Below are 27,300 nucleotides of genomic sequence, written 5' to 3' on the forward strand. Positions count from 1 at the left end.
ATGTTTTCACATTCATCTGCTGACAGTGGAAAGTCTCTCCGTGCTCACTGAAAATCAGATTTTTAAGGGGCGGGCCTACCAGCATGATTTGTGACATCACAAATGGTTTGGAAGTCCACCCTGGTCCAGTGTGCAACTTATACAAGCGTGATATGGAAACTTGAAGCTACCAGTGGGGAGTGTTCGCTCCTAAATAAATCACAGTGAAGTCATTGCAGTGTGCGTGGTTCATTTTGAGGTTTTACTACATGGACCTGTTGTAGATATATGCCTGCAGGGGATCTTTAATAAAGTTTTATAGAACACAGTCAACAATATATTTCATTCAAAACAGTTTTTTATTCATTTGAGGAAACAACTCAAGTCAGAAAGCAAGAGCTCAGCTTGTTGTTGTGTGTTACAGCAGAAAATCTTATTTAAAAACACATTTTATACACATTATAGTTTTGTCAAGAATAATTATGCTTATTTGATTTTATCCTTCACAATATCTTTGGTGTGAATATTTGAAGATTGTGGTTCTTTTGTTTAATTACGGTGCTGCCTTAAGTGCTAAATAAAACACACAAAACAGTATTTTCTACTGTTGAGCTGCCGCTACAGTAAAAAAAAAAACACACTACACAAACATTAAGAATTAATTTAAACTTCTTTCATTTTCTTTGCTAGAAAGTTTTCAGGAACAGTTTCTACATTCATCTGTCAGTTTTTCAGACTAAGAGGCACCAGGGCAGTGGCCAGAAGTATTTGATGAGGAATGTCAAGAAAAAGTGCTTTAAAGGGTCCCATGAAATGAAAAATGTAATGTCCGGCTATGTGCCAGTGGGTTTATTCTGTTATCCATCATATCTATTTTAATATAACAACCCGTTCTTTTCCTGTGTCATATAATAAAAATGACACGTTTGTCCTTAAGCTAACTAACACTAACAGCGGCACTAACATAAGTAAAAACTAAATTAATTTACACTTTTAGAGCCGTTTCATGGAACTTTCAATGGAATGGTCAAGTTCACAATTTTTTGTTTGCAACATTGATTGAAAAACGTACAATTACACGAAACCAACAGGTACTAAACTGTGACATTACAGGAAGAACAGTGCAGTGAGTGATTTGGGACCACAAGTGCTCTTATTGTGAACACTTGCGACTTCAGTTTGGTATTTCTAGATCTTCGACTCAGTCTCATCTGGAGTTCGCAGCCTTCGTTGTCCTTGCATTGATGAAATCAGTTTTCCTGTACCCACACTGTTGAGAAAAAAGTGTCGATTATTGACACTCTATTTATGCTGTATTTAGATTTTTTTCACGTTGGTGCCCCCCAGTGCTAGTATCAAATACGACACAGAGACAGGCAGCATTGCTCACTGGTAGGAGGTGGCTGAAAAACCAATCCTATTAATGTATTATTGCCTCAGTGATGGAAGTGACTGTACACTGTGAACAAACAGACTTTAGGATGCTACTTGTAAGAACCACCCTTATACTGTAACCTGTACCAATCTTGTCGCAACATATCAACGTTCAGTTTATCAATGTCTGTGTTATGCATGTTTTGCTGTACAAAAATGAAGCAACGTAAAGATGCTAAGAAGATAATTCGATTCCCTAAACATAATTTTGATTTTACCAGTACTTACTATGCTGTGACACATGTAGACAGGATGGCAACATGTTAGAGCAGCATCTAAAAGATGTCTCTAATGCTTACTGTGTGCAGACAACCTCAGGACAAGGACAGGGACCATTTCTCTGCAGAATGAGTACTTTTGCCACCAGACAGCTCTTTCCGACATAGAAGTGAGGCGGTTATATCACTCTATTTCAAGCCGCAAGACTTTTTACAAAAACAGTCATTCTACCTTACAGAAAATGGGAGTTGCTAGTCTACCGCTGCCTCAATCCACAGCAAATAATGTTAGTCCTGATCTGAACTAATGTGTTAAAGTATCAAGGTCACACAATAACCGTAGGCCAGCAACTCCTGTGAAGTAAAATTACAGTTTTTATAAAAGGAGTCTGGTGGCTTTGAAGAGAGCATAAATGGACACAGCGTTAGTTTCCTGTCCAAAAACGCTGTCTGACTGCAACGTAAAGTGGTCAAAATATTCCAAATATAGTGTACACTCAAACTTTTGTTGGTGCAGTAAATTGCTTAGCACTTCACACTGACTATGGATAAGTATGTCATACAGCCTCGCTTCAAAAATCCAAGCTAACCCTTTAAGTAAGGGATCTGAATACTTCTACCACTGGGACTGACAAATATATGGCGGTTATGTGTTATACTGTAATGTGTTGGATAGGAACCCACCTTCTTATAGGCCGCATGGAGATCACTGTGTTTCCACATGGTGTGCAGCAGGACGCATGCTGCCTGACCTGCCCTGGTTGGTCCATTACTAGGAAATTGAAAGAGGAAATTATTACCTATATACTGTATAAAAGGTATAAAAAACACTACACATAAGAGGTTAGAGGTTCTTTGCTTCTGGGTGAATCCTTCTGAACTGTGTGTGTGTGTGTGTGTGTGTGTGTGTGTGTAAGGTTGACTAACCCGTTGTCCTTGCTGCTGATGTTGATGACCTTCAGGAGGGCTCCCTGATTGACGATGGCTCTGACGTGTTGCCTGTCACTCTGACTCAGGGAATTTAGGATTTGACACAGAAAAGTCGTCACCTCAGTGGGCAGGTCGGTGCCGGTGTCGTCATTGGGGAGCATCCCCACCAGTTCTGTCAACACCTGCTCCACTTCGGGACAACAAACAAAAGATTTATTGAAAGTATGGAAAGTTAAAAATGTCCAGTTCGTGGTGCAAATGGGAACAAAATATAAAAAGTTTGAATGGAAACAGTTACCAATGTCATTGTGCAGTTCGTGGTAGCGGGAGAGGTTTTTTATTAGACATATAGCCGTCCTCTTCACAGCACTCTCTCCCTCCTCTAACATCTTCTTGACATGCTGGAGGCCATTTTCCCGTTGAACAATAGTGAAGGAGATGGCTTCAATCAACTGCCAGGCACAGAAAATATATCAAATATGTGAAATATATTGCTCTCACTTACAGGTCTTAATACATAATAACTTTGTTTTCTGATGCTGTTAAAGGTTTGTTTACATCAATAATTCTAGTAAACAGTGTGACAAATAGTTGTATTTCTGATTCTGATAAGTTTTTCATCCACAGTTTCATTTGTTCAGTTAATACAAATACTCAGTGCCTTTAAAATAAATATGAACTAGTAACAAACCACCCATATGAACCATCAATATGCACAAATATGGAAGCCTGAATTCTTCCATCGCATGAATTTCTCCTTAATAAGTTATTGACTATACAATCAACAACTTTAATTTATTAATTATGTAAATAAATTGCTCACTTTTCTCTGTTTTATATTATTATGACTTTAAAGGTTGAAATGCTCTCACTTGTTTTGTAATATCGCCTCAACTTTGTTTCATTCATCATGCAGAATGAAACCCCAGACTAGCTAAATAAAAATAGATATACAGTATATTGATTACTAAATTAGTAGCCCCACTAACTCATTAATATTTCTTACTATCAAATTAGGGGAGAATCTTTAAAAACACACAAATGTGTCTGTTTTAGTTTGACACTATTCCCCACCAAAGAGATAAAATATAAGAGCTACAATTTGATTAAAACACGAAAGAAGAAGAAGAAATTTTTACTTGGACTAACTTTGGTAGCTTGTGATAGATATTTTAAATGTTGGACTAATGTGTAAAATATCATTTTCATCCTTGCCACAAACCTAGATACAGACTCTGAACAATACTTACAACTACAGTATCATATAATATAATAAAACACACACTAATCCAATTTATAAACCTCCTCTGATCCACAAAAATCTGCACAACAATCTGGATCTATAAGGTCTAAATGAGGCTGTGTGGTCACTATAGATGTATCTTTTCCTCTTTACAGAACGAACCTGTGAAACTCTAAAAAAGAAACAGAGCTGAACGTTTCTGTCCCGTCTTACCGGTCCGTTCCCAGCCGTGATGTTCTGCAGGGCTCCGATGGCAGCCTCCTGGGTGTATTGACGCACACTGCGGGCCATCAGTGACAGGTACATCCGGATGGTGATGGCGCTCCACAACCACTCCATGCCACTGGGGTTAGCCTTCTCCTCCAGCAGGGGGCACTGTCGCTCCAGATGCTGAGGAGAGACAGTTGATGAGCTGCAGTTTGTATCAGTGGGTTCACTGGGTTCATATTGACAACAACAGGCAGGTATTATGCAGCAGATTAGCAATGAATGACAAACCTTCTACCTTGTTTTGTTTTTCTTGCTCTCATTGTGTGTGTGTGTGTGCCTGTATTGGCATTTAAAGTTTACTGAACCTGTGAAGACTGGCTGAGCATCCATGCCATTTTGCAGCATCATCATAAATTAAATTTAGTTAGTAATAAACAATTCGCACTGCTCAATGCAGTCACTGAGCAGCTGCAATGCAGATGGCAGTTTAAGGGGTCTAATGTGTATGCCAAGGGTTTTTATTAAACAAAATTAAAATAAAATGTAAACTTGTGTTTTCTCTTCATTTGTCTTGTTACATGAATATATAAATATACATATATATATATATATATATATATATAAAAGAGTATAATTACATCAAATTCCCTCTACTTTCCCATCTAATGTAAAACATTCAAATATTGTTGATGATCCTTCTTGAACTTGTTTAGAAATGATTTGTGATTTGATTATATAAAACCGCACTTGACCATTAGCTTGTGGGTTGTAGCTAGCAGAACAATACCAGCAGTGGGCGTGTGTTTGGACCTCAGTCTGCAAAAAACTGGAAGAAAAAGTCTAGTCAGGGACACTATCAAGTGCGATAGGATGGGGAGAGTAGGATCTAGCATTTTGTGGTGCTTGAACCATACTATGAACTCAGAATATCTCAGTCTCGGCTGCATCAGCTCTGCCTGTTCTTTTTTTGATCTGTCTCTAGTGAGTCCCGCAACTCTAAGGAAGTGCAACACTGACTCCTTGGAGTAACATATTTAGAGCACAAATGCTATACTCAACTACACTATCTGTCCTTCCTGTCCACACACTTCATGTCATGGTTTTCGCTAAAACCAAGTAATGGAAATCTCAATCCTACAGCATATAATGACATGTTAGATAAAAGCAAACCTTCTGGCAGCAGTTTGGTGTGGAAGACCTTGACTAGTCTGCATAAAGGCCTGCACTTAACCACATCCAAACCCTTTTGGTTGATTTTGGACGCACACTGGGAGCCTTATCCCCCAACATCAGTGGTCTACATCATTAATTCACATATGGATTTGGGTGTCCAAATACATCTGGTAATATAGATTAAATTATATGCCAGTATGTGCTAAATATAGCTTATGTCACAGTTTTAAGGTCTTTAAACCTAGAATAATGTGTGCTATGTTTTGGCCACTTAGGGGCAGTAGAAACAAGCTATAAGCACAACACTAACATTATCACAAAGTTGATAGAACATGTTAGCTGTCTGTCTGTCTGTGTGCTGTTTAGCTCTGGACAGGTAGCGTATAATTAGTTTTTACAGCTTGCTTTGTCTGGAAACAATGCTGAGGAGAGCGGTGAGCGTAAACCGTGAACAGTAAAGATATAAAAGGAGCTTAAAGGCTTTGTAGAGTAGAACTGAACTGCAGAGTTGAAGATAATTCTCTGGGTTTCTGACTATATGTGACCCCTTTCATATTACATTTAGTCATTTGATATGTTGTTGATATAAAAATATGGATTAGGTCCGCTTTAATGAAGCATTGCAACAGATGCACCTGACAAAGCAGGAGTGTAAAAATGTATGATTTACTTAGTTTCTCTACACACACATATCATAAATATAATGGCCTTCTAAGAAGCTGTTTTATGCGGGATTAAACCTGCAGCAATCCAGCCGTTTTCACAGAAAACCGCTCTCAAATATTACACCACCAGGACATCTTTTGTTCTGTCAATGTGGATTATTGTCCGAAGAGATTACCTCTGGAATCTTGGCACTGCGATAAGCAAAGCAGCCGACAGCCTTTGGTTTGGGTGCCAAGCTTAGTCGAGAGTCTCTGAGATCTCTGGTGTACTTCTTTGGAAGCTCTGCCTCTAACTGATAAGACAGGTTGTGCAAGATGCAGACGCAGTTCTCTGTGGACTGTGGATCAGATAGATAGATGGGTATAAAATTAAATACAGTATGGCAAGATGTTTAATCACATTGTAGATACAACATACTGCTTGATGGGAATAACAGGTAAAACATCACAACATATATGTGCATGTATTTAATGATACAGTCTGAACTAATATAATGCTGCTGATGTAGAAATTCCCACATAACAAGTTTAACTAAAGAGGAAACAGACTGTGGAGATGAATGTTTTCATTAGAATGCTTATCACTTTTATTTTACCTTGTCATCTGTCTTATAGTCAGCTATGGCTCCCCGGATGTAGTAGATCAGAGAGTCAATAAGATTCTCACACTCCCTCATTGCTTTCCTGCCATCTGGACCAGCAGAGCTCAGATTTCTGGGAACAAAACAGTAAAAACAACCAAGGTAATGTGACATTTGTGTTTGAAACGTCAGCAATGGTAATAACAAGGAATTCCCACATTATAGTAAAAATCATGAAGCTCCCTTTCTGTCAACCACATCATTGTAAAAGGTTAATGGATGAAAGCCAGTAGCAATCACGACAAATTATTTCACAGACCAACAAAACATTTTTATGTAATCCAACTTCCTTAGTAAAATAAATACAATGATTACTCCACACAGCACGTTCTTTGTGCAGCGGTGAAACATGAATCAGAGAGGAACTCATCATTTTTCTCATCCACGGGGAGCTAAAAAGGTTTGAGACCATGATTAGGAGAACTTGAGAACATTAAGGCAGCGAGGACTGAGTGATTTCAGTTCAGCAGAGCGGAGAGAAGAGAGAGCCTGATGAATAATTCAGTCCCGCACTCATTTGATCTGGCTATAGTTGCCAGGGGAGCAGTGCATCTGATATCTCCTGCTTTGTAAACAGAGAGATGATATATGTCTTAACAACAAAGCAAACAATATGATACATAAACTTAGACCACAACAGATGAATTGTGTTTTAACACAATGCCGTGATTGTAGAGAAAATCTATGAAAACTAGGATGGTGATTATTTATCATTTCATTTAGGCTTTATTTCATGGTGTAGCTAGAAGCCTGAACTTATTATTTGTAGGTCATTAATAATAAATTATCACAAACAATTACAGGTACGATGAGTGCAAAGGTTATATCTGCAGTGCCAACATATGAATTCAATTCTTTGGCCTTTTTGACTGCTAATAACAGAAGTCGTTGTTGTTAGCAATGCTAACTAGGTATAATATAGTGACTTTGGTAATCCCGACTTTTCCTCTTACACAGGTTCACGTGTTAGAATGAAATATCATGACAACTATTGGAAATTTCAATTTGTTAAACACTTTGGTTTATGACCAAATAAGTGTTGTGATGAAGTCCACAAGGCCAACTTTGTCCTGAAATGGGTGTGTGCTACTCTTTTACCTTTGGATATTCAGCATTGAAGCTTATATGACTTTGGTTTAGTACCACAAAAAACTGTGAAGGTGCATCTTTTCAAATATATAACTACATGCAAAATGAACGACATCCCCATCAGCGAGCAAAAATATTATACATGCTAAACATCAGCATGTTAAGACACTTAACAGAAAATGGAGAAACTGGATATTTCTTTCACCCATCAAGCAGCTCCTTTTATTGGGCTTTTGCCAAAAGGATTAACCAGAAATTGAAACGAGAGGACCTAATAGTTCTTTCCACAGAAATACAGTCAATATTGACTTTCACATGAAAAATGTTATCAGCTTACACATGTTGAGAAACTGTTTACTCATAACTCAGCTTGGCATAGACAGATACTGTATATTACTGTTGCTCTGCCATCTGTTAACTATTTCCCTTTTTAATATACTAATATATATAATAATATAATATCATACAGTTATTGCCGTATGCTTCACCGTAATTAAACATCTACTGTGTAAACATTTAACATTCAGTTTCTCCATACGTTCTCCTTCATATTGATAAGACAGTGTCATTTTGTGGTCACTGATGATACAATTTGTGAAATACAATAAATTGTTGTTCAGTAATGTCTTTGATGTCTAGTCAAGAACATGATTGTTTTTGTACAAATACTCAAATTCTGTATTTAGTTTGATATGAGCTGATTATCTCATACCAGCTGGTGTCTGTTTACTCCAATCTATGATCTACACTACAAAAGCGTTCTATCTAGTTTCAAAGCCAACAAAGAAGCCTACCGCAGGCAGCCGGTGGCATTGTGAAAAACAGCAGAATCAGCTAGGAGCTCGTCTTTTGGGTTCTCGCCTTCAGAAATGCCAGAACTGGGCACCAGGACCGACTTGGTGAGGACAGATAATGCCTCTCTGGAGAGACGCTCCTTCAAAAGATCATGAGAGGAGAGGTTCCACAAAAGACCTAAGAGTGAAATACATTTCATTATTTGCTCAATTTTACCTAAAAATAGAAAATGTGGTTTTAAACATCTGAATCCCTGATTATATAACTAGATAGAAAACTGACCAGTAAGTTCTCGTCTGGTCTCCACATCACGGCTGTTCTTCAGTGCACGCAAAATGATGGCCAAGCCATCATTTTCCTTCACCTCCATCTTGTTTTCACTGCTCTGGTAAACGACATTACGTAGCGCCCCAGCGACAACGCGCTGCACTTCCTCACTGTCATTGCCGAGGAGCGGCAGGAGCTTTTCAATCCCGTGGAGGTAGAATACCTGGAGGCAACAGCGGATTATTGATTGATAAATTCATTAGCAGACAGATGCAGAATCTCTTTAAGCTATGACATATGCTATGACTTTTAATAATCATTTACCACAATTATGTCAATAATCAAAGACATTCATCAACAATATGAAAGGACTGATAACAAAGCGATAGCCAAATTAGATTAAATATTTTATTGTTCACCTCTCCTGTCTCAGGTTTAGACCGAAGTCTAAAGACTTTAAAGCCTGTTCATACGTTCTATAAAAAGTAGGATGGAATTGGTTTGTCTATTGTGTGGCAGTAAAAAAAAAAACCTACCAAAAAATCTGGAGAGATGAAATGTGGAAAGAAGTTACAGCAACAAGGCGCTGCATTAAAGGGCTGTCTCTTATTAAAGGCTTTAATTATAATGTTGTTGTCCAGACCTTAACTCTCCAGATCTCTTTATGTTGTCCGTCACAGAGCATCATAGTCAGCTAATATGTACAGCTAATACTTAATATGTAAGTCAGCCAAACCTGTTCAGCTGTTTACGTGCTCAAAAATGTAAATACTACCCCCCTAAAAAACTTAACAAAGGTGAGAGATCCAGTGTCAGTATTTCTGTATCTCTCGTGTGGTAAGTAAAGTTGAGTTTACATATTTAACTGCCAAAAAATTACATTTTGAATCACAGTAAAATTTATAAAAAAACGTACAATATTTTTAGCGTCGGCACTCCTGAAACATTGATTCTGTATGACGCTGGCTGCGCAGATGAGTGTTTCCTCATCATCCTGGGTCAACAGGTTCACGGCCCTCTCTAACGTCATCTCCGGAGGCTTGTTCCCAGAATCCCTGTGTGAGAAGACAGCCATGAATGAAACAAATGTACAATCCATAAATGTCTTAAAATACAGTTCAGTACAAAGTGAACAAACACAGGATCTTACAGCGTCATGACATTCTGCGCCTGTTTCTGCTGAATGGGGAGTCCCACCACCATCTGCCTCCCCATGTCTACCTCCACGCTGGTGACCGAGGGCGGGTATGAATTCAGTCTGCGGAGCCCCTGACTCTCCCTCCTGATCTGAGTGAACCAGGACGAGCCTTCATCAGGCTGGACAGCACCAAGTATCATATCACCGTTTTGTCCCTGCACGGTGTGTTTGTCCTGTTTATTGACAGTTTGGCTATGACTCCGGCGTGAGCCATATTCACCGCTTCGCTGGAACGCTGCGTTTGCAAACACGGGCTGTGGTGCTGTTGTCTGTCTGAGTGACCTCTGGCGGAAGCTCCCTGGTGCAGCTGTGGACATGTGCGGCCGCGTGCCACGGGGAGCCTCTGAGAAGGCGTATCGATGAAATGAATCAGAACCAAATGAGCGGTCCAGCAGAGGGCCCGCCCTGTGTAACTGACTGGGTCCTGGATGCGTGTATGTCCCATAACGGAGGGTACTGTGATTGAAGCGACTGCGAGAAAACTCTGGGCTCGGTGGTGGAGACACTTCCACTCTCCTGGATGGTCTCCGCAAGTGGTTGCTTGAAAGAGAGCGGTTAGTGTAGCTCAGTCCATTTACCTGTGAAAATAAAGACACTTATAATATATTGTGACCTACTTATTCTCCTGGTACTCTCACTTCAGAATCCTCTGGAAAACACAGTATTGCAAACTAATGAACTGGACAACAGGTCATTATGATGACTTGTACAGATAATTATTTTGAGTTATGTATAATGCATTAAAGTCTACTCTTTGTTGACTCAGTGATGTATTTATAACTCAACACCTGTACACAAAACTAACTCCAGTACAGAGTGATATTATGCATTTGTCTAAAAAACAAATGGTACAATAAATTTAAATGTATCGTATCAACGGATTAGTGGTAAAAAAACAACAACAGCCATTTATTTTACCACTAATCATTTGACAAAATAAATCAAACCTTCATTCATTTTATTTTGTCAGTTTCAGGACTCCGTACACCTTAAGCTAACACTGTTAAAAAGTCACAATAATAATCTATAATGTCAAACTAAATGGAGGACACAATGATTCATTTGATAAGCGTGGAGCCTCTGAACATAAAGCAGCAGCAGACCATTTGATTACATTCAAATTATAGCGCACAACATGCCCACGTTGTTCTTTTAGAATGGGCAGATTTTGAAGAGAGGAACTAAACCACGCATAGTATTGAACTGCATTTGATTACTATCGGCGATGGAATTACAGAAGCTGATCAGACCTGTTTGTAGCGAAGAAAAGATGATCTTTTAGCTTAAGCTTTTAGTGACACATGAATAAGATTTTACTAAATTGTTTGTGCATGTTTGTGAAGCATTAATAAATAAACAGAGGGAGGCATGTACCTTCAAGTTTGGGAAAGGTCCATCTGCTGCATCAAAGCTCTTCGCTGTGTTTTTCTGTAAATAAACACTACCTGAAACAAGTTGAAGAGGTTTTTGTTTGAGTTTACTGTTTCACACTGTAATTACCTAAAGGCATGGCAACGCTAACACTTCATCAGCTCGGGCGCAGTGCTGCGAGCGGCCTCTGTACACCAGTGCAAATCAAATGTCCTGTTCATTTGCATTAAGAGGGATTGACAAGAGGAAGGCAGGGTGAGAAGCAGGAAAGAAGAGATAAAATAGATCAAACTGATGCTTTAAATCCTGTCTGTGTCTATTATTTATGTTTATCAGCCTACTGTGTACAGTGTGAAGCATATCTACCCAAAGGCATATCTGGACATTGTGTTATCAGTGTGTGAGTGAGTGTTACAGGATACCACATAACAAAAGGACCACAATAGGTAACTTGAAATAAATGTAACACATCGTTATCTAAAGCTAAAACCGTTATTTGATTAATCAATCAACTTACTTTTTGACTTTGGGACCAGATTTATTAATTTGTTAATCAATTAATCCTTTTTAAACGTTTGCTAGTTCCCGTGGCTCAAAAGGGAGAATTTTGCTACCACTGTCATTGTCAAATACAATAGCCAACTTAATATTTTTAGTTTTTTGACACATTTCAAGACATCACAATCCATTGTATGACTTTTTTTCAACTAAATGATCAATACTTTCATTAAGAAAATAAGCTGCAGATGAACTGATAATGAAAAAGAACCATTAGTTGCAGCCATATTAATATGTAAGTGACAGAAAAATGTCTGACTCACTATTCATTATCCTAAGTTAATAAGACTTTTCATATCTCTGGTTAGTTGGTCTCAGGTGAGGGAAAGCATGAAAGCATTCTCTTTGAAAATAGTCTAGTCATTAAGGAAAGCCAGCCAAATCTACTTCCTACACTGGTAAATCATCTTGTATAAATATATATAGCAAGTCTATTAAGATGTAGTGATCAACGCTGTCCTAAAAATATAGTATTATATTTGGTTGATGACTCACTGGAGTTCATATCTGACCCACCCATATCTTTATTTAGGCTACCCAATGTATAATAAATAAAGGCATAACCCCCCAGGGAAGCAAGTGGGTGAAATATTAAATTCAAGCTGTCAGCTGTCACTACCATCTCACCTTTAGGGAGATGATTGAAACTGCTGAAACCTGTTGGACAAGCAAACTACTACACTGCATGCATTCCAGAGGCGACGAAATTCCTGTATTTAGTCTAGATGATAGTAGACCTACAGTACACAGAGCACATCCTCTGAATACAGAAGACCACTTATAGGGTTTGGTTGGGCCTCACAAGATGATTTATGGGCCAAGACATAAGAAAAATGTTGCTCTGCTGCTTAATTTCATTCTTTTTTCTGACTAATCTTTGCCTTTTTTTCTCCAATCAGAGTTAAACTTAAACAATCAGAGAGGATTGTGGAATAAAATCAGATTTTGGTTGAACTGCTCACAAATCATGAACATATTAAACCAGTTACAAATGTCTCACAAGCAGACACTGCTTCATTTACCACAAACCAATCAAAAAGGAGTAGCTTTTTTGCATTATCTGTAACAATATCTGACATCCAATCCATACATTAATAATGATCACTGAAGACAGCTTCAAACTGAACATTACCATTTGACACAGGCTTCCTTGTCCTTCGTGCCAGTGTGAGCTGAACCTGCTGCTGAACGCGCAGACTCCGGTCGCTTGAATTCACCAACGTCGAGGACATCGGAGTCGGCTCGGCCGGCAGAGCCAGACTCGAGTCATCCAGCACGAAGGAGTCCTGTGCAGGTAGCGCTGATTTAAAGAACAGCCCCTCTTCCATGGTGAAAGGATCCGCTTAGAAACAAGGGTCTGCTTTAATTAACTACACAGGTACCGCTCCCCGGATTGATGTTTCAGCCCTGCTTTGTTGTGCCACACAGGTCCTGACACTGGGGGAGGGCGGGGCTACAGGGGACGCACCTGAGGTGTCAGGTGACGTTGCTGGGGTGGTATCTGTTATCATGACTTTTCACTATTATTAAATTGTACTCTCTCTCTTTTTCACTTTTTAAGAGAAATATGGTATGATATTATATATATGCATCCACTAGTTTGTATTTAACAGGTGTAGCTGTTTCACACAGGTATAAAAGAGTTTAACATATAGTTAAAAAAATGTATAAAACCCCCACAAAGTAGTTTAAAGAATAGTTCAACATGTTGGGAGTTGCACTTATTTGCCTTCAGGTGAAGAGTTAGGTCAGCTAGCTCGGATAGGAAGATTGGAACTCCTCAGTCGACTACTACCAACTTGGTTAGGTCAGTTAGGTTAGCACAAAGGTAACCAGGGGAAACACTAGTTATCTATACCAGCAACAAAACAGTAATCATCACATTATATCTTATTTGTTTAATCTGTAGAAAAAAATATAAAAAAACCATAAAACAACAATAAAATTCAGTTTCACCTCTGAGCAGGTCTAATTGTAATCCAATCGCTTGCTTGATTAATCGATATAACATGTTAATGATGAGCTTTAGATGTGCTGGTAGGTCAATATTGTTCAGGCCAGCTGTTTCCCCCCTAACTCAAGTCTTTACACTAAGATAAACTAAGCTAATTAGCTATTGCTGATGGATATGAGCGCAAAAATGTCAAACTATTCCTTTAAAATAAGCTCCACATTGGCACAACAATAAAATGCTGGATATTATTATTTAAGTAACATATTTTACAATAATATAACTCTTAAGGGGGCATTCTGCTGCACAATAAGTACTTTTACTTTTTAATTACATTTTGCTGATACAACTTTTGTATATTTACTGAAGCAGGACTTTTACTTGTGCTACTTTACTTGTGGAGTATTAATTAACTGTGGCATTAAAATCTGACTATTCCAGATTTATCATAAACAAACAAAATTTGCCAAATTTCCTCGGTAACTAGAGGAAATATGGGCCAATTCTTCAAATGTTTGTAAATGAAATTGCCTAAATTTAAACATAACAGGTGGAGGCTATTGTTCACCTGGTGATGAGTCAGTAATAGTTGCGTGCATGATGACTTTTCCACACTGGACCATTACCCTGCCCTCTTTGGCTTGAGCTGTAAGGGCAAACTGCTGCCAGACACAAGAGGCGGCTCCTACCAGGTGTGTTTTCCTAGGGAAAGGAGCCACTGTCAAAGTACAATTAGACCAACTTTTATAACTATACCTACCAGACATTTATGACGATGATGTCGGCTTGTCCTACCCCCTCCCAGATAAGAACAAAAGACCCAACTTCTATTGTTCTATTGTTAAGATTTTATAATATGTCCAATTATGTGACTTCCACACAAAGCTGGCTCACTAGGTAAAGCTGTCCTGAAGGCTCACATGCTTTTGGTTGTGGATAAAATGCATATTTAGCTTGAGGAAATCAGTAATGGAAATCTGGTCCCAGAGTCAAAATGTAGTTTTACAGCCTCTGTCATCTGATCCTGTGTGAACTGTCTAACCAATAAAATGTCTTCCACTTAAACGTGTAACATTACAGATGTTAATCCTTCCTGCAAATGGGAGATGGGGGTGAAAAGTTGAACATATTTTTACACTGGGGGCCATATAGCAGGTTTAGTCATGCTATTAATACACTAATCCTTTTTGATAATCAGCTGCTCGGGCCTCTCATCCATTAAACTTCAAGAATCAAAACCACTGAGTCATTTGCAAAACAGTGATTCCTTGTACAAAAAAAAGAGTGACAGTGTACACAGTCGATTCGAATAAATAAAAATTCAACCACAGTTGCAATAAGATTTTTCCCCCTTTAATGCAATCTTTTTCTCAGAAACAATCTTTCCAGTCCAGGTCTTCAAATCACGTTCACATGAAACTTTTCTGTGCATAATATTCATGACAAAATGGTGACAAATATTTCAGTTGATTTGAGTAAAATTCTCCGTATACACCAATGTGACATTACAATGTGTCCAGCAAACAATCAAGCTGTCCAAAATCCATCAAACACACACGACACCGGTCGTTTAGTGTCTTACATTTTTTTTGTACTTGAGCGCATACATTTCATTTATTGGATTCGTATCCACACTGTCATGCTTTACCCCAAACAAGCAGCATTCATAGTTCAACATAGACCCAAGCATCAAACACAGGGTCCAACAGTTGGAGAAAGGTGTTTCAGGGGGACACTGAGCCACATAACTTGATGATTAATGGGTTTGAGTTAACTTTATTTCACATGGCGAGTGGATTTTAAAAACAGTATGGGGTAAAAAGAATAAGTGCATGTGGTTCATTAATCATTATTTCAACATTGAAAGATGCAGCTCTTAAAACACACTTGTTCACATTATAATGGTTATATTCTGAAATTACATTAATTAAGTGAATCATAACAATGTTTAAGGTTATTATAATTTTGGCCTAGAAATCTGTATGATTTAATGTGACATTAAAACTTTTTTCCCACCTGAACACCAACAATTTTTTTTTTTCAGTTTGGCACATCATATTTCACGTTCATCAACCAACAATACATACGTGTACACACACACACACACATACAGAGGTTTGAGGTGGTTGGAGTCCTTATTTACACCACACTAGGCTGAAAAGTTTATGATGGCTGAATTGGTGTATCAGAGTTTATGATACTGCAGATAAAACGCTGTAATGGAGCAGTTGAAATGAGTTTTGAAAGATAAGTCTGGGTCACATGGGGAATAAACAAGACAATTAATATTTGTCTGTGAAAGTGAAAGTGTATGACAAATTCAACTTTTCAGTTTAACCGAAGCCTCCAAAACATTTCTCTGATAATTACTGCCCTGCCTTTATTTTCTAAAACTGCATATCCCCCCCCAAAAAAAAGTTATAAAAATCCAATTTCATCATTTATGTCTATATTAATACTCAGTCTTGTGTACCTGATGCTCACAAGTTGATTAGCAAGATGCTATATATATAAATTAAATCTATCCGGTCTTTATTTCGTGCGTCTCACTGATCATCTTCATTCATAATGGACAGACACACTGATTTCACCAAACTGTGATTTTAAAATGCAGTAATTCAACCGTCTCTATTTCATTAGACACAAACCAACCAGCCTTCATATCCTAAACCTGTGGCACATTGTCATTGATACAAATACACTGTACATACTGTTCTCAGTGGGTTTTCTACATGTTTTTTTTCCTGCAATTTATACATTGTTAAAAAATATATAAAATATTAAGATAAATTTTACAGATTCATTCAGGTTAAAAACACATGTTCAATGTTTCTCTTCAAAGCTATTTACAAATCTCTGTATGGTTACTAGTCGTCATTCAGCTGTCAACACAGGAGTGAGTGGGTGTCTCTTTTCAGCGAGAACGCTTACGTAAGCAAAACATTATCTGAAATGATTACAGTTTAACTGCTGAGTTGAGCCATTTTTCTTTGGACTTCTGTCTCCATATTCTAAATGTAGTTGTTGTAGTTGTATTTGCCTTTAATTGACAGTATATAATACATATAGGACACATGAAGAGAGAAAGAAAGGGGGCCCCGGACACTGACTCGATGGATGTTGTATTTTATGAACCAGTAAAATCTGCCCCAGACTTAGTGGGATACGAGTAGAGCTGAAATGATGAACTGATGGACAGAAACTGTGATAACTCTTTTTCTACATTTTATAGACCGAATCATAAATTGATTAATCAAGCAAATAATTGTCAAATGCAACTATGATGAAAGTAGTTTTTAGTTGCAGCCGTAGGCTCAAGTAATCTTAGTTACCTGCAGGTGGTGGAGGAAACAATCACATAGTACATGGAAATTACGTCATTTGGTTGTCGTTTCTTGTTTTCAATTGCCTTGCAGCACCATGAGTCATGATAAAAACTGCTGAGCATTAATTTAGAGATTTAGAGCAGTCAACCACAGTAATTTTCATTTAAAGTAAAATACACAAATGATTTGAAGAAAAATCCACTTTTTAAATGACCAGAGTTGAAATAAACTCAATTGACCCTAGCAGCACAATACCTAAGGCAGAGATGTACTTTTACAGCATTAAATACTTTCACTGTGACAACATGGGAAACAGTAAACACTGACGAAAGGTATGTGGCTTTTAAATGGACAACAGTTTGTTGGAACAGTCAAGGTTAGCGGACATGTAAAACCTTAGAGGTTAAAGTTTAACTATAAACACAGCATCATGACTCATATCCAGTTTTTAGTTTAGTATCAACTCCCTGACAGCTGGTAGTCCTGTGAGATAGTACGTCTTTGACCTTTGACCCTGTCTTTTTGGGCTGAAAGACATTCCTATCATGGCATTTTCCCCCATTTAATTTTGTAGAAAGGAGATGTTGGAGGTGGCTTTATCACTTCAGGCCAAAACTTAATCTTTAGAAAAAAGTTAATTAGTGATTGCATTGTGTGAAAAAAAAAATCCCCACTTTACATTAAAATGCAACATATCAATGCTCAGGCTTTTTTTTTTTTTTTATCCATGATCTATGTAGTAGAATATGATATATGCCGTTATCATCATCATGGGTTGATGACTAAAACATTATTAAGTCTGAAAACATTCCCCACATGGACGTGCTTTGGGGTCAATTACTCTTTTTATTGACTAGAAAAAAATATCCATTCTGCTAAAAATAAAATAAAAATGGCCGTTAGTGAAATAAAACAACCCAAATACAACATTCATACAGTTTCTGTAAGGCATTCCTTCACCAGGTCATTAACGCACGCGGAGTCCACTGCAGCTTCTTCTTCCCAAGCTTCAGCTCATCAGTCTGGTGTTTGCCAGCAAAAGAAAAAGAGTTCTTGAGATAGCTATATCCACAGTTGTTCTGTCAGAGACTTCTCCCGCTCTGTCACACGAGTCTTTAACACAGTTCTGGCGATGGCTTTGGTCTGTCCTGCAGCTAAGACTAGAAATTATACATACAGGAGAGCCGTAACTCTGTAAAGTCGTTAGATTCATGCAAGACTGTACAGACTTTCAGTGAAGTGCCCGAGCTGGACAGGACACAAGTTTTGGTGCAGTCCTATCTGCAGGAGGTGCCCAACACGCTGCCCGTCGAGGGAGTGGTGGCGGTGGCGCTGTAATGGGGGTAGTTGTCGTTCGGCGGTGGGCTCGGGAGGATGGAGTTTCCGTTGGTTGGGGAGCAGCTGAGCTGGAGCCTCCTCAGGTACTCGGCGTGGACGGGTTTGTGGCTCTGCAGCACTTTGATGGCCTCGTCGACGGTGAACCACTCCCGCTTACGGCCTGCAGAGGGAGACAGAGCACAATGTATGAGTTAAAAGGAGGCTTTCATATTGGGTCTTCCTTGTTTAGTGCAATTAGAGTGCATACACACTTAATCCATTTTGTTTATACTGTATGAGTACAAAATAGCATATGCTGTAACGTCTTTCAGATTTTAAAATATGAAAATAGTGAATGTAGCAGGCGTAGTAACAGGTTGAGGATGCTCTCCACTGAGCACACAAAGTACTGGTGTCCAGGCTGCTGACAGCTGTAATATGCAGCCAAGAACCACTGTAACTAAGATCAGTGGCCTAGATTTATAGGCACCTGTTGTCACTGCATTCCCCTCTGCACACATAGTCCCCATGCACCGGCCTTCACATAAAAAAAAAAAAAATGATGTCTGCATCCGCAAACATTCGGGGGGGGGGGGGATACTGTACCTATGTTGACGGAGTCTTCCCAGGCCTCCAGCGTTTCTGTGACAGTCAACACATACACGTACGTCCTGTGCTTCCGATCTTGGTTTTGCTTTAGGGATCAGAAGGAGAGGAGGCTAAATATTTCATGCTAAAACAAAACCAAAAGTATACGCGAATGCAATAAGAGGAGTGACAAGACAAGTCTTCAAATCTGCTCTAAAAAAAACTAAACGTTGCATTTGTAGCAATTTTATGTGTTAGCTCTCCAATATCTGCCTTTGTTGTGTTTTGTGGATGTATTGTTTAAAAGATCAAAATGATTCTGATGCATTTGAAGACGAAATCTTACCTCAAATACACCGAGCAGACGTCCTAGTTTGCCCTTCACGCCAGCCTGAGGAATTAATGATCAAAGAAAAACATCAGAAAAAGTTCTTTTTTTCCCCCCCTTCTGGCTCTAGTTTACAGAACAAACAGACAGCAGAGGACACTTCTTTGTATGATTTTAAAAGTTTTGAGTAGCTGTGGCCTTACAGCACAATCCGTCACAAATATGAATAGAGGATGAAAAGCAGTGTATATTCTGTGTCCAAACAATGGGCATTGTGTATTACATTTCAGTGTTTTAAACAACTTCTGCAGGGCCGCCTCTATGCGCTGAACTCTACTGTAACCTCCCAGGCTTTGTGTGGATATAGAAATGCTTGACAGACAATTGCCCAAACACAAAAACACGCAGAATAAATCCCTGCACCCAGACATAGTTCATTTTTGTCCTCTGTGGCCACACAGCTTCTTCAATTTTTGTAGAAACCGTCTACAATGGTTGTTTCTCTCCAAGATGTAATGATTTCTATACAGAACGTTGTAGTTTTTTTATGACTGGTTGGTATCATTTATTTGTAATGTCCCTTGTCACAATCCTGAAAGAGTATCATTACGGAAATGTAATTATGTCTCTTTCATAACACTTAACAGTTGCTTTATTATTTCAGATGCACTTCACAGGAATCAAATTACTGTCAAGACATATGACATCTGTCCCCTTCTCCAGTACCCTGCTCAGCATACTTCACAAGTGTCACTGTGTCCTCCTGATGTGTCTGAATGCACAAGAATCCAGTGAGAAGCCAAGTTTAGACCGCTGAGGTTGCTGAGAACACAAGGTTCTCAACCAGGGGGGACCTCTAAAATACCAGCGTACACCTCAGTCATTCAGCTACTGACCGTGGCCCTTCGAGAATCTCACCCTTAGCATGCACGCTGCAGCCAACTGTTCGAAACCACGCAACCCCGGTTCTGGTCATTTTAGCACTGACTGGAAATGGATAATGATGTGAGAAAGTCGTGTAACCCCAATACATTTAGCAGGATTGCTAATAATAATAATGAATGGAAAGACCATTTCCCTATCCAAAATATCACAGCTGCTGTACTAGGTTTCTTGGTTGAAAAAAAAATATGAGAATTATTTGGAAAATCCTGCAGTTGGAACATAGACAACTGCAGCTATAACAGGAAGACATTTCAAAAGAGCACATTTTTACAAGGTGCTTTGAATGCCTGTTACATAACAGACAGGTGGTTTCTGGATGTAGGTCAACACTGTCAAAATAAAATATGAGGCCATTTTTCTTTTTTGAAACCGCTGAGTTTAACCACCTATGTATATAACCACCTTCATTCTTGTTGTGCGCTCATTTTATGACCGCACACAATGACCCCGCTTTGCAGTTAAGACCCAGTTCATGTGGTATCAAAAACCTGTATTATAAACGGTTTATTCACCTCCTCAAACACCTCTCGCACTGCAGCACCACACGGCTCCTCTTCTGGCTCCATCCCGCCTCCGGGGACGATCCACTGGTCCGGGTGCCGACTGCTGCTGACCAGCAGAACCTGTAAAAGAAAAGAGAAGAGGACACATTATGAACTGTAAAATGTCTCAATTCATTTATTTTACTGTGAAATAATGTGTGTCTTCATAAGCCTTAGTTTCAGAGGTACATTTAATGGGAACATTAGTACATTTATATTTGCCTCAGTGACTTCCTTGCTCTATTCAGTGGCCTTGACTTGACATCACATTGAAACTGAGGATTTACCATGAGATATGACTCTTGACCCCTGTTTGACTCAGGTCTCAAGGAGTGACGGCTGATGATTGGTGCTGCCTCTGCTATTTATTCTCCGTTGTTGCTTAGAGGAAATCCACCTCTGGCTTCAGAGCTTTAAATATTTCAATCCGACATGATATTTCGTGTAAATGGTCTTTTGAGTGAAACAAATACATGGAATTAATGGAATATATTGAAAAATATCATAGTGATCCACATTCAAAAATGGCGTTAGCTGAATCTAATTATTTATTCATATGTTTTAGGGTATCTTGGCGTGCATCGAATATATTTCTCTCCAACTATTTTTAGTTTGTTCTTTCTCTGAGGTTTCGATTATCCGTCTCCTTATAATAAATAAATAACATTTTTGGGATTTTTCCAGCCTGGCGATGAATCTCAATCAAAGCCAGTGTTGAAACGGTTCCAGCACAACATGACCCCAGCAAACAATGCATGTAAACCAAGCATAAGCCACTCAAATTCTGTCATTACGCCCCCTGAGCGGCCTGCGGGGCTGGAATTACACTACAGTTGCAGTGTACAGCGATATGCACGGATCAGATGTGCCCGTGTCTGCAGTTCCTTCCAGTATCCATATAGCAACCACAACAGACGCATGCACACCTGCTGTAACCATTATCACATTTGCATGAAGCAATTCAATCGCTGTTAAAACACGGTCTGTGTGACAGGACACAGGTTGCAGTGATATCATCAGGCAATACAAGAAAAGCCAATTAAAGAGGATTCAAGGTGCAGTCTTGTCATTGGTTCGATGCAGTCTCACAGCGTGTGATTGTCAGCTCCGAAATTATTTTGCAATACACAACGATCAGTGAATCTTACTATACGTGCATTAAAGAGAGAAAAGTGTGTTAAGCAGCTTGTGCAACATATGGCGACATCACCCTCTGCCACTCATCTCATCACCATATCCAGTAATCTGCCAGAGGAGTCAGTCTGTCACTTAATCCTAACTCAGCTTTCGTATAGCTTCCCTTACGTTCCCTAATGGGATTGTGGCTGCATCCACCACAGAGCTTCTCAGGATCTCCTAAGGAGCCGAGGCTGACGGCCAAACCGATTGGACGCCACATGCTTGGGGCCTTGACCAATGAGCGCTGTCGGCTGGTGTCTCCCTCACGTGCCATTCACCCAACTCGGCCACCTGCTTATTCCCACAAGATGTAGGTTACAGGATGAAGGGTGGGAGGTGGAGGAAGGGTGGGAGGTGGGGGGCTCAAGTGTGCAGCTATACAGTAAGAATGTCGAGCACGATGATGTGGATTAAGTGTGGGCATGCTTAGTAAACATTTTCCGGTGATGAAAAGGTTCACGAAAAACATAACAGGTGTTTATTGAATGCAACAGGTGCGTGTTTTACAGTAGGTACAGTAAGTGACGTGTGTTAAAGGAAAGGGGGCATTTACACGAATAATATTTATGGTGCTGGTGCAGAACACGACGTCTTCTCGGAAGAGTGCAAACGGGAAAATAAATGTGCAAAGTTGAACCTTGTAACCCGTTCGAGTGAGCCCTTTGATGTGCAGGCTGGCCTTTGCAAATGAGGTGAGCTAAAACAAACTGAATGTGAACTTTTTCTCCTTTAAATCACGATCTGTGAAGAAAAAAAAAAGAAAAAAGATGTTTGAAAGATTTAGAAGACGTGTGAGATGTTTCACATGCAGCAATGACTTATTTGTCCTCCTTTTGAACACGAACGTCACCTGCCAGCAGTCTGTTTTTCGTGTACTTCTGTGCAGGATGCGCCATTTCATGATGTAATAATATCATTCAGTCTTTATCTTTTGGATGTTGGAGATTTCAGAGCACACTGTCTGATTGTGTGTGTCTGCGTGCTGAGCTGCAGCCAGCGGGGCTTACAGGGAGATCACTGGTGTCAACTCGTCCTAAGCCGAGTGTGAGATGTATACAAAACAAAAGCCGTGGAGCTTCCGGGGCAGCGGGGACAAAGCAAATTTCTGCTTTGGTTGTTCCATTTTTATCTTTTGGTTGCTGCCCCCCAGGAATTCTTATCTGTCGGTCGTCAGAATACAGCACGAGCTGCATTTAGTTTGGTTTTAATGAAATTAGGAATGTAGAGCACTCAATCGACATATTACAAACTGTGTGTAATTAAGAATTTGTTTGTTCGCGTGTGCTTCTGAGATGAATGCAGCTACCCGTTCATGAGAGGGAGCAGCAGGGGTTTGGTGTTGCCTTTTAAGCTTTGAAAAAAAGGAGACGTCAGTGAGACGAGACATTTGCCATCACAACAAAATCAACCCTGCAAGCTTTCCTTTTGCCTTTCTGAGCACCAAGTCACTTGGATAAGTCAATTCACTGAAATGCAAGTATTTGAAGTTCATTAAGTGGTCAGTGATCCATACCCAACAGCCCAGTCACATGAACTGAAGTACCCTTTTAACACCACCCTTAATGCTCCAATGTGTTCTTTTGAACTGATTGTAAATCAAATTTTATTTATTTATCGCTATTCCATTTTATAAAAGTGGACATTTCTTTCCATACAATGAAGCTTTTAGCTTTCTATTTCAACCAAAACTTTACTCTTTCTGAACATTCCTCTAAGTTTTTAAAAAAGAAAAACAGGTAACATTGCCTTAAACTTAAACCATACCATAATTACAAAATAACTCACACAGTCACGATATATAGGTCACCTGACAGCTGAGCTCTGAGCACACAGAAACCCACTTTATATTTGGAAAGAGGCAGGGTTAAGGAGAAACCCCACAGGAACACTGCAGTGTTTCCCGGTGACATTTTACTGTTTTGCAACTCACACCACTACCCAGGGGCCCCCACTGTGAAAGGTGGTGGGCGGATTCGGAGACGACATACAGTAAATCTTATCCGGTTAATGGAAAAGACCACGGGCGAAAGTTAAGACTCATGTAGCATTATCTAACCTTTCTCGTATTCCAAAAATTAATCTTACAGTGCAACTTTACACAAAAACAAGCTTCGACTCCTGGATAACCAACATGGACATGGCATAAATGCAAATGTCTGTCTTGTTGTGACTGATTTAGAAAACATTATCAGTCATTCTTCGCTCAATTTTTCAATTTGAGATATCAGAACTATGATCGGTAGGCGCAAGGGAAGTTCCTGCGGTGGAAACGCGGCTTATGACAGCAAGTCCTCTGGCATGGCCTCAGACAGAGACAGCAGGCAGGGATATTCTGGAGGACAAACACCTCCTCCTCCTCCCCGAGGAGGAACGCCTGTAGCTGTCAAATAAAGAAGGCTCCAAATGCCAGGTCAGGCCGGGAAGCAGGGAGGAGAGAATGATGGAAAGTCTAAGACACTCGAGTACACAAGTGCAGGGGGTGGAATCAATAGTGCTAAGACGGTAATATAGTCGCTGCATTATACAGGTATCAACAAATAAGAGAGGAGTCGTAAACAGGCAACGCCAGAGACAAACAGCAGGAGAGACAAAGACAGAGAGACTGAACGCCTACGTTTCTGACTTTATGATGAAGCATCCACTCACACTGATCCCCTCCCATTTCGAGTATGACATTATTTACAATCTGCTGCAGTACCTTCAAAGTGTAGCATCTGTGTACACACTGATAAAGACGGAGGTTACTGCTGGAAGTGTCATCCCAATCTCACTCTGAATAACGCATGCATCTGCGGCATTATATGAAGTTTACTTTAATAAAGCCTCAACACAGATGCAGTATGTTAAGCATTGGGTTGCTTCTAAATCCTAAAGATTTTAATGGTGCTATTAAGAGGTTGGATTTAGAAATAAAGATCGACTACAGCTAAAAAGGACACCGACACTTGAGGGAAGTGTGAACAAGCTGTGAACGCAACATTGACATATTATCACCTTTTAAGTTGATATGGCGGACATGTTAGCAAAGGTTGCCTGTTTACACATCCAGAAGATATGAGGTGACATTAGTGTTGATATGGAGTTATGTTTCTGGCATCCTGGGGAGTGAGAATCCAATATTCACTCACCTTTTAGCTCTGTTTTGGTCTCCAATGTCTGTCTCTTTAGCTGCTAAATGCTTTACTATGTCCACCAGCTAGTTGCCAACTTTATCTTTCTAGTGTTTGATGCCGGACAGGTAGCGTACACTTCGAGTTCTTTTGATTAAAAAAAACAGCTGCCTGCTGTTGCTGTGAGAGCTGAGGGGAACTGCAGAGACAGGTAATAATTCTCTGTAGGTAAGTCATTAAGAGCAGTCGATTTCCCATTATACACTTATTTATTGTATTGTTTATATAAAAATATTCATATAGCAGCTTTAAAGCTTTACTTTCGACTACATTTAGATGCTTCTGCGCAGCAACCAGGTGACACAAAAAGTTTGCTCAGCTACCCACCCACACGTGTGAGGCTTTCACTGCCCACCTCCCAATATCCAATTAGAATAACTTCAGATGTTTCTAGAATCATAAACGTCTACTTGTTTCAACTGGAATTAAATGAGTAAATGAAACTTAATTACATACTCTTTCAGATATAAACTACTTACTTTACTAGGGTTTCAACAACTTATTACTTCACTATTATGATGTAAAATAATTAAGGAAGCTCTCTTAGCACACAGGCCCCAAGCAGCTCATATGCTGTTAAACTAAGGTGCCCTACTCAGCTACCGCTGCCGTCCCTCTGCTCTGTCAGGTTCACGTTTTCCTCAGTTGGGAGTTTAATTGCTGTCAGAGTACCTCACCCCGAGGGCTCAGCTTTCTCCTTTCCTCTCCAAAACAAAACAGTCCAGCAGCATGTGTGGCTCTTATTTCACCACAGTTCGATCTCCTATGTCTAGGAACTGACTGTGTGTGTGTGTGCGCATGTAATCATGTGTTTAAAATAAGTATCGATAACACAAAGCCACATATCTCAAGCTTCTTTATACAGAAAAATTGCCATTGTCAGTGTGCACACACAACAAGAGCACCAGATTGGTTCTCCTACTTCGAGCAGTGTAATCTCTGTGGTTGCATGAGCAGACACGCCTGTCAAAGCCTGAAAATCCTGAGGGCGATGATCACACCTACACACTTCTGTTGTCACAATATCCTCTGACTGTCCTTTCGTGGAACTACAAAGTAGAAGAGCATAACCACAGCGTACAATGAAGTTCGGAGAAAAATTACGCAAGAGCAAAGTATTGCAGACACAATGTCTTACAACATAAAATACAAAATGCTCTAATTTTATGTCACCATTTTTTATCTTTTATGGTTCTACACCCAAAACGCAGACATAATGATGACATAACATCTGCTCCTGGGTAAGTGAGCAGATCTGTGTGTGTGTGTGTGTGTGTGTGTGTATCAATCTTCAGATCTGTGATTTGTACAGCCAAACCCTGGAGGGCTCAGGCAGACCTCTCTGTGCCAGTCTAGTGACACCAGACTGCGCTGCTTTTACAGTATTGTATATAACAGTTTGTTTATGCCAAGCTCCAATAAGCTAAATTTAGACATGCCAGAATATCCCACAATAACAGAGATGTGGTCCTGATGTTTAGACATAAACATAGGATTATGGATGCATGTTATTGGCCCCACAAGGGAACCAGTAACTTCACACGCATGAATATATGTAACACTTAATATAACAACGTTTAACCTTGGCTATAATCAATCAATCACATACTAAGCTATTAATTTAGCCCAAAAAAATATTTTATTTTCTATACATGGGGGGTGTCATGTGATCCAACACTGGCCTAATGCCTTGAGTACGTTAATAAAGGCTCTCTGGATAGTAGATAGTAAGTATAAGATCTGTCTGACCCTTTTTCGTATTCCATGTCCTGTTTAACTGTGAAAGAAATGTTTGTGTATCCACTTGTTAAAGTTTTCAGACTCATTTTGACCAACCCTTTGTCTGTTTTTACATTAATTAGTGTTTGTGGCATGTAAAACAAAACAAAAAAACATCTGTAACTGTGTTAACCAAAACATATGAAATAAAAAAAAACACAAAAAATATTACAGTATCTCTTATAATAACCTAAATATCCTGGGAATATGGGAAACAACTCAACACTGCTCAATTCTACATGAATCCCCTTTAAAGTGGATCTACTGTGTTGCATATCACCGACAAAAGTCTGTAAGACACAACAACAACAATAAGTGAGTCCAGTATCCATTATTTACACGGTACAGGCCCCTTTAAATCCTCATCCACATCATTGCTACGCAGCTGCGCCGCTGAAGGCCGG

General features: G+C 39.4%; 2 protein-coding genes across 2 annotated transcripts in view; both read right to left on the reverse strand.

The window, feature by feature from the left end:
* Window positions 1-346: 346 nt before the first annotated feature.
* On the reverse strand, window positions 347-13,185 carry pkp2 (plakophilin 2). Its single transcript, XM_035681338.1, has 13 exons — window positions 12,904-13,185; window positions 11,217-11,287; window positions 9,795-10,420; window positions 9,561-9,699; window positions 8,660-8,867; window positions 8,377-8,554; window positions 6,449-6,566; window positions 6,029-6,190; window positions 4,018-4,194; window positions 2,860-3,013; window positions 2,559-2,751; window positions 2,316-2,403; window positions 347-1,249 (listed from the first exon to the last, which is right to left on the reverse strand). The coding sequence occupies exons 1-13, from the start codon at window positions 13,097-13,099 to the stop codon at window positions 1,187-1,189; spliced, it is 2,373 nt and encodes a 790-aa protein (XP_035537231.1). The 5' UTR covers window positions 13,100-13,185; the 3' UTR covers window positions 347-1,186.
* Window positions 13,186-15,059: 1,874 nt separating this feature from the next.
* The window catches only part of nudt4b (nudix (nucleoside diphosphate linked moiety X)-type motif 4b), a 13,452-nt gene continuing 1,211 nt past the window's right edge, over window positions 15,060-27,300 (reverse strand). The window contains exons 2-5 of the mRNA XM_035681451.1: window positions 20,739-20,849; window positions 19,300-19,344; window positions 18,972-19,059; window positions 15,060-18,546 (exon numbers count right to left, since the gene is read on the reverse strand). Of these exons, the coding sequence (XP_035537344.1) occupies window positions 18,326-18,546; window positions 18,972-19,059; window positions 19,300-19,344; window positions 20,739-20,849 (465 nt within the window). The 3' untranslated portion in view covers window positions 15,060-18,325. The remainder of the gene's footprint in view (window positions 18,547-18,971; window positions 19,060-19,299; window positions 19,345-20,738; window positions 20,850-27,300) is intronic.

Source organism: Morone saxatilis, unplaced genomic scaffold, assembly GCF_004916995.1.
Source record: "Morone saxatilis isolate NCDOM2014 unplaced genomic scaffold, NCSU_SB_2.0 Contig10, whole genome shotgun sequence".
NCBI classification, from domain to species: domain Eukaryota; kingdom Metazoa; phylum Chordata; class Actinopteri; family Moronidae; genus Morone; species Morone saxatilis.

What these genes read in the sequence shown, in the direction of transcription:
- pkp2 (XM_035681338.1), bottom strand. Translation starts at nt 13,099, where the DNA reads ATGGAAGAGGGGCTGTTCTTTAAATCAGCGCTACCTGCACAGGACTCC. An exon ending in GCGCAGAATGTCATGACGCT is followed by an intron (nt 9,700 to 9,794) that starts GTAAGATCCTGT and finishes CTTCTCACACAG; the next exon opens with GGATTCTGGGAACAAGCCTC. An exon ending in GCAGTGCCAAGATTCCAGAG is followed by an intron (nt 4,195 to 6,028) that starts GTAATCTCTTCG and finishes GTCTCTCCTCAG; the next exon opens with CATCTGGAGCGACAGTGCCC.